The sequence below is a fragment of the Branchiostoma floridae genome, chromosome 16 (assembly GCF_000003815.2).
Source record: "Branchiostoma floridae strain S238N-H82 chromosome 16, Bfl_VNyyK, whole genome shotgun sequence".
Lineage (NCBI taxonomy): Eukaryota > Metazoa > Chordata > Leptocardii > Amphioxiformes > Branchiostomatidae > Branchiostoma > Branchiostoma floridae.
The window spans coordinates 12,440,534-12,456,517 of NC_049994.1; the positions used below are offsets into that span (position 1 = coordinate 12,440,534).

Consider the following 15,984-nt stretch of genomic DNA (forward strand, 5'->3'; position numbering starts at 1 on the left):
GTGTTGTCAGCACTGTAGACAGTACGTCTGGAAGGAGGAAATCCCAGAGGAGATCAAGTCATTTGTTGAGACAACTTTCTAAGGTGTTATCTCGCACAGCAGGCGATACTTGTTTTTTTGTTCTAATGAGGAGAAGATGAGGCTGTGTGTAATTAATGATTTCTGATTACACGTTTAAGAACCCAACACCAATGTAGGGTATTTGTGACATGGTGTGCTAGGGTGAAAACACGACATTGCACTTGAATGAAAATGCAACATAGTATAAGGCTTCATTGCACTTTAAACTGTCATAAAAGTGTGATGCTTTGGTTCAACCTGGGGTCTGCCACTCTTGAAGCCAAGTGACTGTTATGGATTTTACAAAATGTAGGTGTTGTTCCCTTTCGAGATATTTCATCACATATCAGCACAAGGTCATGAAATGTCTGTTGAAATTTCCTGACTCTACAGGAACACTTATTTCAAAATGTATATAAATCGTCATGTGTTTAGACTAGTTATATGTGTCTTGCTTTGTACTTGATGAATTTTGATGAATTTTATTTTCTGTGTTGTGTTTTGCAGTCTCCCCCCAAAGGTGCCACTATCCCCTACAAGCCCAGGCCGGCGAGCGGAACCAGCACCTCTGGCCCTGTGGTCTTCGCAGGGGGTCAGGTAAATGTACGAATCCTTTCCTGTCACTTTGTGCATGAGGGCATGTCAGTTTGGTCTGCGAAAAAACCAAACCAAGCATCCAACAACTCAGTAGACGTAGGAGAGGTGTGAACAGTCATCCTCCCAAACTATAAAGCTCACATAACACCGTAATCAAACGATGGATGGCTTTTTTTTACCATAAAAAGTGGAATCTTTCTAATCTGATTTAGAAATCCCCTACCCCCTATCTAGAGTTTTTGAGTGCGAACAAAATATAACTTTAAAATCAATGATTTTTCTGTTTGAAGTATGATGAAATGAATTTCTTCCCAATCCCCTTCCCACTTGAATTGCCCCCGTTTTGCCCAGAAACCAACCAACCAATGACAAAAACTACCATAACCTGATTACCCTTCTCTACAACCTCTCCCAACCTTCAATCATTCCCTCATGCACCTGAACTTGCCTTTCCCGAATCTCCAAAATTCACCCCACCCACAAACCCTGGCGGTGAATCTCAATCGGTCTTTACCATTTATTCCAGGCCTACACAATACAGGGTCAATACGCCATCCCTAACAATGATGTAAGTCACCCACTCTTCTCATGTCACTTTTGTACTCTCATCTGAGCATGCAGTGTTTTTTTTTTTTTTACGATTCAGTGGTGTCTGCCCTTACGGTGGTAGCTAGGAAGTAGAGAACATTGCATGCCGATTTTTTTTACGACCTTCCTTTTATACACTGTTGTGGATCTTTTTTGAAAAGTGAACCGTAGCGGTTTGAGGTAGGTAGACTCGGTCACTTCTTGTAGATTCTTGTCCTTTCCATATCTGTGCTTCTCCCTCAGCCGCGACCTTTGACCTGGTGTTCCGCCACGAAGACAAGGAAAGAAAGTCACCCAAATTTTTTGTGTCAAGAGTCGCTCAGAATATGAACTCATCCAGACCAGACTTGCTAAGAGAAGCAGAGACAACATTGAAGACTTAAAAAGCCTTCAGTTCTGAAATCACATTACAGAGCTTCTTAACTGAAGGCGTATAGATGGAAAGACGATTTGTTGAAGTATGAAGTGAGACAAATATGACTGAAGGAAGGGAAAGTGCAAATTGAGTAAAAGGATTGAAACAGTTTGTTTAAGAGATGTCAGCTCTGCTTCTCCTCCTGTCTGACGGTTGAAGGTGAGTCGTCTCCGATTGGCTGTTCGTTTGGCACTATGGTGGAAGGTTAAAGGTTAAAGGTCAGGCAGCCACCCCCCTGAGCATGTCCCGGGCTGCAGTGCTGACCCCCTACGTTTGTGCGTTTGTGTGTTCCAGCTCACCAAGCTCCATCAGTTGGCCCTGCAGCAAACCCCCTACATCACCCCTGGAACGACCCTCCCTGCTGGTATGTACCTCCCAGCATGCTCTCTGTTTACCCCACACCTAGCTCTGCACTCCCAGCATGCCTCACTGGGACATTCTGTACTGGATAGCACTACTTCTTTTCTACACTACCCTGTTCATGTCACTCCCACCGTACCCAGCATGCCGTATTCCTTCTACAGGGAGGCCACTTTGGTGGTAAGGAAGTGGGCCAGTATCCGCACGAGGTAGCGTCAGCATGCTGTGGTGATAGTGTTGCACTAGACAGTTGCATGCTGAGTTAACAAAACGTGCATGACGTGTAACAGATTACCAAATGTTGTGCTAGGAAGACCATTTGAAACTGTAACCAAGATCCCCACCCATTTGCCTCCCCCATTACTTCATTCATGTGAATGTACATTAGCGTCGGTTCCATTTTCGTTCACGTTTTCTCCGAGTTAACGACATTTCTATTACTAACGTGTCGGTGTGTTTCATCCGTGAGTGTCATTTGACTTGTCCCAATGTCACCTTGGCTCTGTGGTAATCATGAACATCAGTGCAGCCTGAGCTTGCCATAAATTAACATTTGCTTGGTTAATTTGTCTGGATGGAAACACTAGACATATAGGACTGCCCTTAACAAGGGTAACAGACCTTGCTTTTCAGTACCTGGTCTGGTAGCATAAGCATTGTTCATTTGCATCTTGGTTTTAGAAATTCAAATATCAGGAACTTTGTATCATGCAGGTGGTGTGTATAAAATATTAATAGAATACTGATTGTTTGTAAGGATATGTTCACTGACATTTGGTTATAAAAAATATTTTGCTTTTTGTGTTATTTTGCTTGGAAAATGTAAGTGCAAGACATTCAGCCTGTTTTGTTATGCTTTTAACCTTTTCAAATGCTGTGAGGAGCAATCATTCAGTCTGCAAAGGTAGCTAATTATAAATGGCATCAAGTTTCTATTGGATATTGGGTTAGGCAGCAAGGACAAGGTTAAAAAGACAATATATTTTCACAAGATCAGCCATGAGTTCCAAGACATTTTACTGCCTTTATGCAACATTTTCAATGGGCTCTTTCCTCTTGTTGTTTTCCTGATGTGTGTATGTGAACCCTTGATACATGTATATGGATTGTACCATTCTGTGTCTTGTATGTTAGGTTATGTCACGTACAGGAACACTGAAAATATGTCTATATGTATGTGATTGTGATAGCATTGCCACTGTTAGGCATGACCTTTGACCTGTCCGTTTCTCTTCCCAACAGCCCTTGCGACACAGTTTGGAGTTCAGACTGCGTCTCAGCCAGGAAACCCCTCCAGTCAGACACATGAGCTGACCATACCCAATGAGGTGGGACCGCTTTTTATTTTTTATTGAGATTTACCATGTTTAGCCGGCATTGCTAACCCAAGGAGAGATAAACTTCGAGATTATGAAATATTCAAGGTGTTCTTATTTTGGCGATGTGCCAGTCAATGAGTCTTCATTGTCCAAATGCTTTCCACAGGGACAGAAATCTACTTGCTGGGACGAACAAAAGTTTTACCCCGCTCATCCACCCTGTTCTCTCTAAATGGCCATGAGCTTCGAAATATACTGGGCAGACCCCTTTTTGATTAATGAGAAAAGAGAGCCTTGTCCTGACATTTATTAATATTTTTTTTTATCTCTACAGCTAATTGGATGCATCATTGGAAAAGGTGGTTGCAAGATCAATGAAATCAGGTAAGGCAGTTTTTTTACAAGGCTATAGCAACTTGATATAGCAACTTACAGAGTGGTATTGTTGAGCTTTATGTAGAGGATTTGTCAATTGTCACAAATCCATGGACAACTCTGTTGGAACTTTGTACAGTTAATGCCTCTCTCCTGACCTTGTGGGTAGGTACAAAAAAAGTTGGATTAGAGTGAAACATTACTTGTTACCTCAAAAAAGCATATTTATCCTACATTTAGAACTAAATAAGATATTATTGACAGCTAAACAAAATACATTTTCTTGATGCTAACATTTCATCTGTACAATGCAGGCAATGTTCGGGAGCGACCATAAAGATTGCGGGGATGCAGGAAGGCTCGACGGACCGGCAGGTGACGATCACGGGAACGCCCGAGTCCATCAGCATGGCACAGTTTCTTATCAACACCAGGTGGGCCTTCCCAGCATGCACTCACCCCTTCCCATCATGCTAGCCTGTTTCCCATGATACATTGCTGATGGTCCTCCATGTTAGGTTTCTACTTCCCGGTGTGTTTCTGTTCTCGCTTTGCCATTGTGTTCCAAAACGGTCTTCTTACCAAAAGGATAATCATTTGGATGGGTTGTAGCTGACTTTAGGGCCCTTATTTGGACTTGAAGACATTTCAAAAGCAGTCTTTCGTGTTTATTTTCGAACTTGAAGGTAAAGTACAACACAAGAGTAGGCATTCAAAATTGCAATACTGTTTATCTAAAACTAGGCCTTAGAGAACCATGTTGTCTGGCAACCATCCAAATGGTCTAACATCTCTGAATACAGAAGCAAAGGTAGGTGAAGTCTGTGGTAAAGAAAAAAATGCTTTCCTTTGCCTTTCTTTTTCTTTCAACTCCTCTGGGACATTTTTTTCTGTATATATATATATATATACTAAGTTATAAACTGCATGGAGTACATGTAATCTGAAGTGATATTATCACACTCCTGTGTGTGTGACAAGGTAAGCTGACTTTTACTCACACATACAGCACTCACCCTGTCCCTTTCTTACTCTAATTTTATGTCTTATCGATGAGTCCTTTTCTAACAAAATAACCTCCACGTCTTTTTAGATTTCCCTGCCTTCTGACTGTCTATAATCTATTCCCCTTTTGTTGTAGCTATGAGTTGATATTGATGATACGTTTATGGCTAACCTTGTAGGCTAGACGCTTTACTGATTTATCCTGCTTTGTTGAGTATGACACCGTTCTGATCTGCTCTGATTAGACATCGCAAGAATAACCTCCTCATCATATGGCTACTTTTTAATCCCATCATTGTGAATGAAAGCATCCCATTACCATGACGACTGTTAGCATCCCTTGTTGCCATGACGACAATTACAATTCTTCCCCCTGTCACACCCCATCCTTGTCCATCCTCTAACCCCATGCCTCTAACCCCGTCCCTCCGTTTCCACCATCCTGCCCTCCCCCATGTCTCTTACAGCTTAGAGCTGGCCAAACGCTTGACCCCCGACCTGACCACGCCCACCACCGCTCCCTCCTCTACGTTGAATCCCACTTCCCTGGGGGTGGGGCAGGGTGGCACGCCCACCCCCCTGGCCGTCCCCCTGAGCAGTCTGATGTCGTTGAAACCAGTCCCGCTCCTTGAACTCGCACAGGCGGGCTTACTAGATGCGACCAGTAGATCGTCCTACACAGCAAAAGTGAAAAACGCAACGGGGACGGGGACCTCTGGGGCGAAGAAATCCGATCGCAATAAGTTTGCACCGTACTAGAGGGGCGTAGTAGTGTATGGGAGTCGTCTGGTCATCGGGCGCTACCGACAGTAACCGTGGACAACGCTCGCACATAGGTACTGGGTACCTAGCAACACGAACAACACGCTTGTAAACCTGTAAACAAAGCTCAAGTCGTAAATAGAACTATTCCAGATAACTCATGTACATGTACAAAGTCAAACGTGGTGCTGTCTACAAGTGCCATCGTCTTGCTTTAAGCTATGCCTAGCCGTAGTCATAACGATAGTGATAGTAGTAGTCGTGTTCTTACAAACCCTAAGCAGCTCACTTCGATGTTTTGTGTCGTCACCTTGTACAGATTTATCCCAGTCTTCAGACATACATATATACGTAGCGGTAGGAAGAGTAACTCTCAGAACAAAAAGACAAGTTGTCCAGTATTTTCACCACTGTATAAAGAAGCCGTCCACTGTTACTGTCGGTAGGGCATGACACTGTGCACCTGTAAGGTGTGCTAGACATGGAGGGCAGGGATATAAACGGGTCGGTAGCGGGAAAACGGTTTACGCTCCAGACGTAACCCGTGCTACCACCACAGTGCATGTGCCATACGCCAGCATGGATTTTCTAGACTTATATGGATAACTCTAGGGCTAGTAGCCGACTGCGTAGGTTGCTAGTTTTCTACTTTTAAACTTCACATTCCTTGAGAAAAAGTATATGGCTATATTGTGATTAAAGAAGAAGAAGAAAAAACTACTGGCTGTAAATGTTGATATGTGCAGGGTAACCTTTTGTGATCATGATAAGAAGAAATTTTTGCATTTGTAGTGCACATATAAAGTGATAGTAGCACCATGAGTGATGATATGCTGGTCTTGCAACATGAAGCAATAAATTATTACCACTGGTAACAAAGTAAAAAATAATGTATACTTTACCTGTAATAATGTATATCTCTAGGAATGTATTGTAAGTGGGCATTGATATGTAGAAGTGAGCATGAATATGTTTTTGGACTGGAGGGGTGGTGAGGTCTACTATAGTGGTGTGTACTTGGCTGTAAATACTATGATGCCTGTGCAGTGCATGAACATTGTATGCCGTGTGTTACTCCTTTGTAGTGATAGACACGATTGTGTTCTCACATAGAAACTCTCTCCTTTATTGTTTGTTGGTATTCAGAGACTGCTACTACCCCTCTAGAGAACTACCTCTGCTGGCAATGTTGCTGTGAATTCTTTTTTTTTTATTATTATTTTATTATTCCTTCATCCATTCACTCCTAACAAGATGATGTCCTGTTTATAAGATGTCCGTTATTGCCATTGTACCGTAACCCTGTCATTATTGAAGTAGACTGCATGGTAGTCGTTAAACAGTTGTTCATGAGACAAGAAAGGAATGATTTGTTAGTCTCCAATATGGTGTAATTTCTGGTTTTTATAGGCTGAGAGAAGAGGTCAGCGGAATGGGAGGGCTAGTCCTGTGATTTCCCCATCATGCACTGGATTACCCATGATGCCCTGGGATTACCCATCATTCAATCTGTTTTATCCATCATGCATTGTGATCAAGAAGTAATGTTGGAATCAATTAAGGAATGATCTGACCAAGATTTTGATTTTAGTGATTCAGAATCACTATTTTCTTTCTTTTAGCCAATTCTGTATCCTTGTATTTGTTTCAGAACTGCATATTTATCCAGCAGTGTTGTTTTGTAAACATTGTCGGCTTGCGACCATTAAATTATGGCCAGTGTAGTGAAGTCAACTTGATTGTTCATGGAATTTTCATGTGGGGCCGGCCATTCTGTTCTGATTTGTAAAACAGGTCTGTTTTATGTTGGTGAATGACTATGTTGGAAAGTGAGAGGAGCCGGAACAACCTCCAGGCAGGGTTATTATACTCTAAGAAGTTAACAATGCTCAAGGGAGGCATCTTAAGTAGTAAGAATGCCTCTGCCACGACAACGGACCTTTCCCAACAAGATAGTGTGAAACCACTAGAGTGGAACTCTATGAGAAGTCTACCACATTAACTTTTACATGGACTTGATTCTTGCTTTGTACAGTCGAATGTGTTTCTCATTATCGTTATCATTGTGGAAAAAAAGACTGCTCTTATTGCTTGTACAGGCCAAAGCTATAAAAAGTAAGCTTGCATTTTATCTATCATTCCAGCTGGTATAAGATTCTGTGCGGTTGTTTTTCTTCAGCAGCAGAACACAGACGTTTTTAGAACTTGATGTTTACCTCCGACAGAAAAAAAAGTATGTTGTTAAGATATATACTGTACAATAGTTGTAGGTGTTATAGGATAAATGAAGACTGTGAGCTTAGACAGTTAAGAAAGTCAGCGACATCATGGAGTAAAATAAGGTATACTCCTTTTTACAGATTATTTAGAGGTTGACTTGCCAAGAAAGGCAAGCGAATATTATCTGTTTGATTAATCGCATTTGTTGAAACTTGAAAGTTAAAAACATCTTTTTTCGATACCATGTTACCTCAAGAAGTGGTATGTGGACTGTACCAAAGTTTGGAGCGGGGCAGATGACACCTGTGCCACAGGGCTAGAGATAGTTGTCAAAGAGTAAATAGAATCGTAAACCCTTGAGTTTAGAAGGCTGCAGTCCAAGAGAATTTGGTTAGAGGAACTGAACTTGATGTGATGGACTCTATGTGAGATGTGATATACCGTCACTTATATCATTGTATAAACCATCAACCTTCCGCCTTTGTAGTCGTTTCTTCTTCTTTTTTTAAGTACTACAAAAGCGTCTTTCCTCAACATAGAGCCATGAAAGTGAGTTTAGATAACATGCTTTCTTGGCATATCCCGAGATGTAACTAAGACTATAAGGTGATACTCTATTGTTTGTAGGTAGTTTATACCACTTTCCCCTGTATTCTGCTACTGAAGGAAGCGGCTGCCAAGGATGTGTATACTGGTGTCTTGGAATGAAAATAAAAGCTGTAACAACAGTCAAACCTGCTATCTTATTGTCTTTGAGTCTACAGGATGGAGGACTTTTTACCCTTATGTTGCACACAGACTTTCACCACTTCTTCTCTGCCCAAATGATATCTACCACCCAACAATCATGACCATAGCATGTCCAGAACTTGATATATTGATGCTGGAAGTTCTGCTGCTGTCCATTAAAAGTGGCTTAGAGACCCAAAATCTAATCATTCCAAGGTCTCATCTACAATGTAGACCTACCCACATACAAAATATTGATACAATCCATTTAGGCCTTCTGGACTTATCCTGTTCATCCACATACACACACACATACATACATACATACATACATACAAATGCTACAGAAAACATAATCAAGAGTAACAATGTCCTTCACACCAAGGAGCTTAAAAATGACAACCGCCTTGTTAGTACACAACTGAATTCCAGGAGAGATTCACCTGTTTTAGTAGTGTTCTTCCAACCTTTCTCAAGGCAATACTACTTCCCATTGCTAGGTGGCGCTTCAGTGGGAGGGATGCAGTCCTAAAGGTGACTTAAATCATGAACTGCGATGAGGGGGGATACAAGTTTAGTCACGTTTGGGACTACATCCTTTACACTGCAGCATTGCATATCACTGGGAGGTAAAACTAGTCATTTATGATATTGCCATGTGGAAGGTAGCAGATCAGAAGAGCTACTGAAACATCTCATGGTTGAGTGCAAAGAGCTTTGCTAACCACTCGCATCTAAGTGTTGAAATGGTCAGACATTTCTGACTGTGTTCACTGTCTCTGGTCTGTGACACTGTTTGAACCTGGATGTCTAACCTAAATTGTAATTTGTCGACCACTATAAGCAGCTTCTCACTTGGTGGCTGTAGATGCAAAGATACAATTTTAGTAGAAACAGTTTCTGTATCCAGCAACTTAGAACATGACAGACGTATGTAACACATTTAACAAATGTTTTACATACAGATATACAAAATGTACATGTAAATGGAGATACATTTGTCCATGACATTAAATGTTTCATCATTAGAAAAAGCTATATTGGAACCTTGGTATACCTAACCAAAAACAGTCATTCTCACATAATACAATGGATGACTGAAATGTTTCTAACATTGCAAAATTATATTATAAGAATATAAGTTTTCAAAGTGACATGTTTGGAATAGTTTGAGATGGCAAACCTCTACGACTGTTTGAGAAAAATTTATTATAGTATTTCATTGATTATGCAAATACGTATCCAAAATAAGCTGTTTGGGAGCATAAACACATGCCTAAACCCTTGCCACATCCTGACAAAATTTACCTGCCATCAATAAATCATACCGGTGCTTTAGATACAAAAACCGGTAGTTCTGCTGTAGAAGTATTGTCCACTGTTTCTGCTGCTGCAGTGGTCTGAACATCTAATAGCTGCAATCAGTCTTTCTTTAGTTCTGCTGCAGTACCAAGGAAAGCCTCTGGGAGGCCCAAAATTGCATTCCGTTTCTGACACATTTTCCCACATACTAAATATCACAATCCATTGCTATGTTCTTCAAAGTAGGTCGGTTTAGCATTGTATTTAGTTTTTAAAGGTGCTTGGAGTCCTTGTTGGCTATCGTAAAGAAACGTATTATTGATAATGTACGTGAGTTCAACTTACGCCTTTATGGAAGTTATGGTATTGTGCCATAACGCATGCAGAGGACATCATGATGCCGTGTGTGCCAGCGTGGACTGGAGAAGCACATCTTTTAGGTCAGTCGTTCCTTTGCGGTTCTATCTCAGCAGTAATAGTGTTACGTCTATATCCTACGGGATGGCGTTTACAGTGCTTTATTCGAGTTAACCGTTAGGTGGTGCTTCTCAACCATCAAACTCTGGAAATTCGCTCGCATAGTCATCATCTAGCCTCTACCAGGCTCCGCAGATCAGTAGTGTAATAGTAGAAATTTGATAAATGGAAACAATAGTACACTAGGGGAGTCGGCAGGACAGAGGAGTTATCCGCGTGGTGACGAAATTTTACTACACATGTATTAGACCACCAATCCGCGGAGCCTGGTAGAGGCTAGTCATCATCATCGGTCGACGTGCTTACACACGACGGGGTAATACCGCCCCTTTTCATGTACTAGTACTACATTGTAACCATCTAAAGTGCCGAAATTTCGATACTGCTGGATGGCCACATTCATAAGTTGTTTTTTTCTAGGCGACCTACGCGGACTCGGTCGTTCTTTCGGTGGTTAACGTTATATATATATATATATATATAGGAACCGGCCATGAATTATGGCACTGCGTACACTTCAGGGCGGGTCATTAACCCTATAGTCTATCACAAACAAAGGGGACGCAGAACAAAGCCAATCGGAAGAATATAAGCCACACATCTGGAAGGTTGCGCTCACCTGATGTGTGTGTCTGCTGAAGATGTTCAGGACGTACACCAGGCTCCGTACACTATGTAGCTGGAGGGCTTAGACCTCTCCATAGGAAAGCATGTTAAAATACACTGAAATAAGGCTTCTCAAGAAACGTATTGAAATATGGCTTCAGAAAATTACTAACCCCAATTTGAATCTTAAGATTTTTCTCCACCAGACAGTTATAGCCATCTTTTAAAAAGAAATCAGGGTGTTGTTCCGAACTTCGGGTCAAATGCTTGCTCTGGCTCTATGAAGCTCACCTTAGACCCCGTTTCTCCTGATACCACCCATATGACCCAACAACTAGAATCCTTCCGCACGCCAACTAAACTGACAAACTGAGCAAATTTTTACCTACATGGGAAAGCTGAGACTACCTGTTCCTTCTAACCCAAAAAGTTTCCAGGTGGTGCCAAAATTTTCAAGGAAAAATAGCATTTTCAATGATTTTAGGTGGCACTATTCTCATCTTGTGCCTTCTACTGCGCTACTCAACTCGTAGTCTGTCCTGGAGTGGAGGGATCTGCTGTCGGAGGCAAAGCTTGAAATTGCGAGTCGACATCCCAATTCTCATCTTTAGATTAACCTCCTGATCAAAGTTACGTCATTTTCATAATGTTGTGTAAGGCAATGGGAAGGAACATCTGTGATATCTATTTACCTTCTTCAGGCGGACACATGATATCCGTCGTACCGATGTACTAAGGAACGTTGGGGTTCACGTGAGACATGTTAAAGCACACGGGGGTACACGTGACACATAAAAGGGTACGTAACTCATAAAAGTATGTGCTATTTTCTGAAATACCACTTTTTCATTAATCAGTCAATTTTCAGTCAATTTCTTTAAATCATCCCTAGACTATAAGAATAGCGAATAATACACGCATTTACCTATTTTGAGTTTATCAGAAAATCATTGCTATAGAATGCAACCGCTCTGTCGTCTAGATCTAATGTAAAGTTGCCGATACAATTAACTGTTTTTTTTATTCACAACAGAAGTACTTGAAGAAACGTTAACAAAACACGTGTTTCTAGAGATTCTAGTTAAATTCCTATCTAGCCTCCATAGCAGGCTCTCTGGGTTTTCCCGTCTTTTTGTGGCCTATAATACACTTTGAGCAATGGCCAGTAAAAGTGTATTATGAGCCAAAAAGCTCCAGAGAACCTGCTTTGGAGGCAAGTTATACTGTGGGTTTGTAGCTTTGTCATTCCACCAATTCTGTATACTCCCGGTGAGATGTGCCCTGTTCATCATTCGAACACAGGAAGTATTAAGGTTGAGTCAACCTTGACAGTTGTCTATAGTCTCAAGTCCTTAATGAAATGTCCTGGCAACAGCGCTTCATTGGTTTATAAAAGTTTATAAAACAATAACAATAGAACGAGATAACTACATATATGTATTAAGTCCTCCATAGAATACATTTAATTCAATTTTCCTGCTACTACACCTCTACATTGTTGGTGCATTTAGTCACTGACAGACTAGAGGCCCCAGACTATCTTCTATTGTTCTTTGCCACACAAAAAACACAGTTGGTCGTTTTTATCGGGCTTTCTATTTTGTACTGTTTTCTTGATTTCTCGCGGAAAAAAAACAGTAGAAAGCCCGAGAAAAACGCCTAAAACACGTCAAAAGACAGTAGTCCCGTAATGTGTATATCGTAATGTGTATATCGTTACCCGAGTACAACAGGCCACACACGTTCACTCCACGTGCCTCCGTATCTTCAACATTAGGTAAACAGTAAGAGACGGAACGGATACGTGTAATTTTGCTGATAAAAAGATAATTCACTCATATGTGATTTGCTCATGACAATATCAAACAACATGATAAGAAAGATGTCCTCGGAAGTCTTGACATTATGCAAGGAGCAGGTGTCACATTCTCAGATGTAAGAAGTGATGATTAGGTCAAGGCGTATTACTTACTTAATGTATCCTTGTCGCTGATTGGACATCTTATCTATTTCTTCCGCTCGCCTTATGTAACTGAAATTATGTCATACAATTTCAGTTATGAAACGTCAAAATGTTGCATAATTCTCGGCTATATAAAGTGGGTTACCAGCATTGTCTGAAGCAGAAAATCCCACTCCAGGTACAGGCGTGAACGTCTTCAGCTGCAGACATTCGGACTCAGAGGTACGTGTGGTTTCCTATCGCTTCATTCTTTCGTATAAACATCATTTTTGGTCTCATTCTAGCTTTTTAAAAACTAAATACCCATCTAGACTGTTAAAGCCACAAATATGCGCCATGGTTTACTTTCATGAGCAGACGCAATGACGGTTTGTCAAAATGCATGAGGGATATAAATACGTCAGTGCTACTCATATATCTAAAGTGAGAGAGTCTACTTTCAATATAGCTGACTAGAGTATTTCTATCATTACAATATACAAAGCACAATCTTTTCCAGACTCCTCACCTTTTCCAGACGCGGCACTACCGACACTTCATCATGATGACCCCCATCCTAGCACTCCTGGCTTTCACAGCCATCGCTGATGCACAGTTTATCACCTGGTTTGGAGACTCCTGTCCCAGAGTCCCAACCAAGGAGAACTTCGACATAGTCCCGGTAAGTCTACAAACTTTTCTTACGATTACCAGGTTTAGACGTGTCGTGTGAATGATTTAGGGCGTGATCACATATGTCGTGCGATCGTCGTACAATTTTTATGCCATGGGATTTTCAAGCAGGCTATGTCAAAATCAACCACCGACATGGATCCAAAACAGCATTCTGTGTATCAAGACAGTTGAACTATGTAGGAGACGTACATCCTCCAAAATGTCAGAAGTTAGCGATCGTACGACGATCTCACGACATACGTGATGTGACCACGCCCTTAGATGACCTGTCTACATTTAGAATTTAGGAATACGTTGAGACATGAAGAAAGCAAGTCTACAGTATTTTCAATTACAAATATATTTTACAAACTTCATGTTGAATCTGTTTCAGACTATTTAGAATATTCTCCATTTTCTTCCAGTACATGGGGCGGTGGTATGAACTCTCCAAATACCCCAACAGCTTCCAGAACGGGGAATGCGGCACGGCTATCTACAGGCTGGAGGCGGACAATACTGTTACTGTCAACAACACACAGATAAAGTAAGATTTGTACCTGTATCTGTATCTGTATCTATATAGCCGGTATAACCGCCGCTCGGCGTAACGCACCAGCTTAAGATGGAGCAAGTCTAGCGTTATTCTATCGCTACTTCCATGGCAAATGCTCAGCAGAACTTCACTCTCTCGTGCCTCCACAATTAGCTTTCCGTGCAAGAACTTGTTTTGCCACTTCCACGGAAGCAAATCATCCTTTTTGTCTCCATGATCTACCTCTTAGGAGGAAGTTCCACGCTTACAGCTTCTAAAACTTTTCTGGGGCATACAAACATCTTTCTTTGGAATCCAGTATTGTAACCCAAAACATGAGTGGCTCCATAAGACTTCTTTTGCGGTGAACTTCAAGTAAATGAAATAGATTTTGAAAAAAGATTGGGTCAATGCTTTGGTCTCGTCTTTACTACAGTTGGTTACCAGCTGTTGTTGAAATAGATGTTCCTTTAGTTACATGTATGTATTAACGTTCTAATGTCATTACTTTCAGGGACGATGGGAGTAGCGATACCGTCATTGGTCAAGCCCGTGACGATCCCGACTCCGACATTCCCGGGCGTCTGCAAGTCAGGTTCTCTTCATGTAAGTCACATTACAGTTGATAGCGCAAAGAAGTGCACAGACCAGCGTTGGTCTTCTTCATCATTGTTTGAATGTAAATCTGAATTGATCAGCCGGTATAACCGCCATTAGTCATAACATGCATTGTCATGTCAAGGTTCCTAACTACATTACGACAACCCCAATGTCCATATACTCGAAAAATGGACAAAAGGTTTCTTCAACACAACATCCAGCGGACGGTCACCAGCATCGACATGTCGGCTGGGTCGCTAACTATCGTTGCTAGGAATCTAACCTTGGTGGTATAGCTTTCAGTTCGATTCCAAGGTAGCTACCGGACCAACAGGCTATATAAGTAGCGGAGGTGGACAAAGGTTAACAAAGCTGGACTCCAGGCTATACGTTTTTTTGTGTTGACTAAAACTTTTTACCGAACTTGAATAAAGAACGGTAGAACTGCCATAAAGTATTTAGAATATCATTCATGAAACATTCCCTCGTTGATACAAGTTCCTCTTTTCCTTCATCAGTCCAACCGTGGGGAAGTTACTGGGTGGTGGACACAGACTACGACAACTACAGCATCGTGTACTCCTGCAACTATTTCCTCGTCAACAGAGTGGAGTTCCTCTGGATCCTCGCACGTGACCGTGCGCTGCCCGCTGGCACTTTGAGCAGCATTCTCCAAAAGATAGAAAGTTACGGTATCGACTCGACCAAGTTGGTCGATACAGTACAAGATCCAGCGATATGTGTTAAGTAATTAATCCAACCATTACATCTTATATGCTGGTATTGTAAGCAGCAGTCTCTAAAAGTTAGAAAGTTACAGTATCGACACGACCAAGTTGGTCCATGCAGTACAAGATGTAGCGATTTGCGTAAAGTAATTAAATCAACCATTACATCTTTAAATATATAATGGTATTGTAAGTAGCATTCTAAGAAAGTTACAGTATCGACACGACCAAGTTGGTCGATACAGTACAGGTACTACATCATCTTGCGATATGTGATAAGTAATTAAATCAACCATTACATCTAGTATACTGGTATTGTAAAATTGCAGAATGATTGTAAGACTTAACAAAAAGTCGATATTTCTATGATGTTTTCTTAAATTGAGCTACACTGGAAGACAAATAAAGCGTATCTCAACTAAAATATTTGCCTCTTTGTTCTTGACTGTAAAAAATGTTGTAAAAGTTACTCGACTAAGTTTTAAGTTAACGTTTAGTAGAAAAATGTACCACGCTTGCATACCGATGAATACGGAATTAAGTGTACTACACAGTACAGGCAAAAAGAAAAAAAAATGTTGATTGGCGATGTCTCAAATATTTACGGCCAAAACTTTTCCTTTCAGGTATGATTTTAGAATAGCAGATATCAAATCATGGAAGTGGTCGTGCCACGCCTCAACGTGTCA

At 41.1% G+C, this 15,984-nt stretch overlaps 2 protein-coding genes across 14 annotated transcripts in view; both read left to right on the plus strand.

Annotated features, from left to right (window-relative positions):
- The window catches only part of LOC118403595 (poly(rC)-binding protein 3-like), an 85,199-nt gene extending 76,764 nt beyond the window's left edge, over positions 1-8,435 (plus strand). For 8 of the 13 annotated variants that reach the window (XM_035802348.1, XM_035802349.1, XM_035802353.1 and 5 more), the window contains exons 7-13: positions 568-663; positions 1,184-1,225; positions 1,955-2,024; positions 3,263-3,348; positions 3,674-3,723; positions 4,029-4,148; positions 5,187-8,435. In XM_035802348.1, coding sequence (XP_035658241.1) covers positions 568-663; positions 1,184-1,225; positions 1,955-2,024; positions 3,263-3,348; positions 3,674-3,723; positions 4,029-4,148; positions 5,187-5,478 — 756 coding nt within the window. In that variant the 3' untranslated portion in view covers positions 5,479-8,435. The remainder of the gene's footprint in view (positions 1-567; positions 664-1,183; positions 1,226-1,954; positions 2,025-3,262; positions 3,349-3,673; positions 3,724-4,028; positions 4,149-5,186) is intronic. The other 5 variants (XM_035802356.1, XM_035802359.1, XM_035802357.1 and 2 more) reach the window with 5 other exon arrangements.
- Positions 8,436-12,884: 4,449 nt separating this feature from the next.
- Positions 12,885-15,786, plus strand: LOC118403613 (apolipoprotein D-like). Its single transcript, XM_035802386.1, has 5 exons — positions 12,885-13,000; positions 13,278-13,439; positions 13,858-13,979; positions 14,482-14,573; positions 15,086-15,786. Exons 2-5 carry the CDS (start codon positions 13,320-13,322, stop codon positions 15,316-15,318), a joined length of 567 nt encoding a protein of 188 aa, XP_035658279.1. The 5' UTR covers positions 12,885-13,000; positions 13,278-13,319; the 3' UTR covers positions 15,319-15,786.
- The last annotated feature ends 198 nt before the right edge of the window (positions 15,787-15,984 follow it).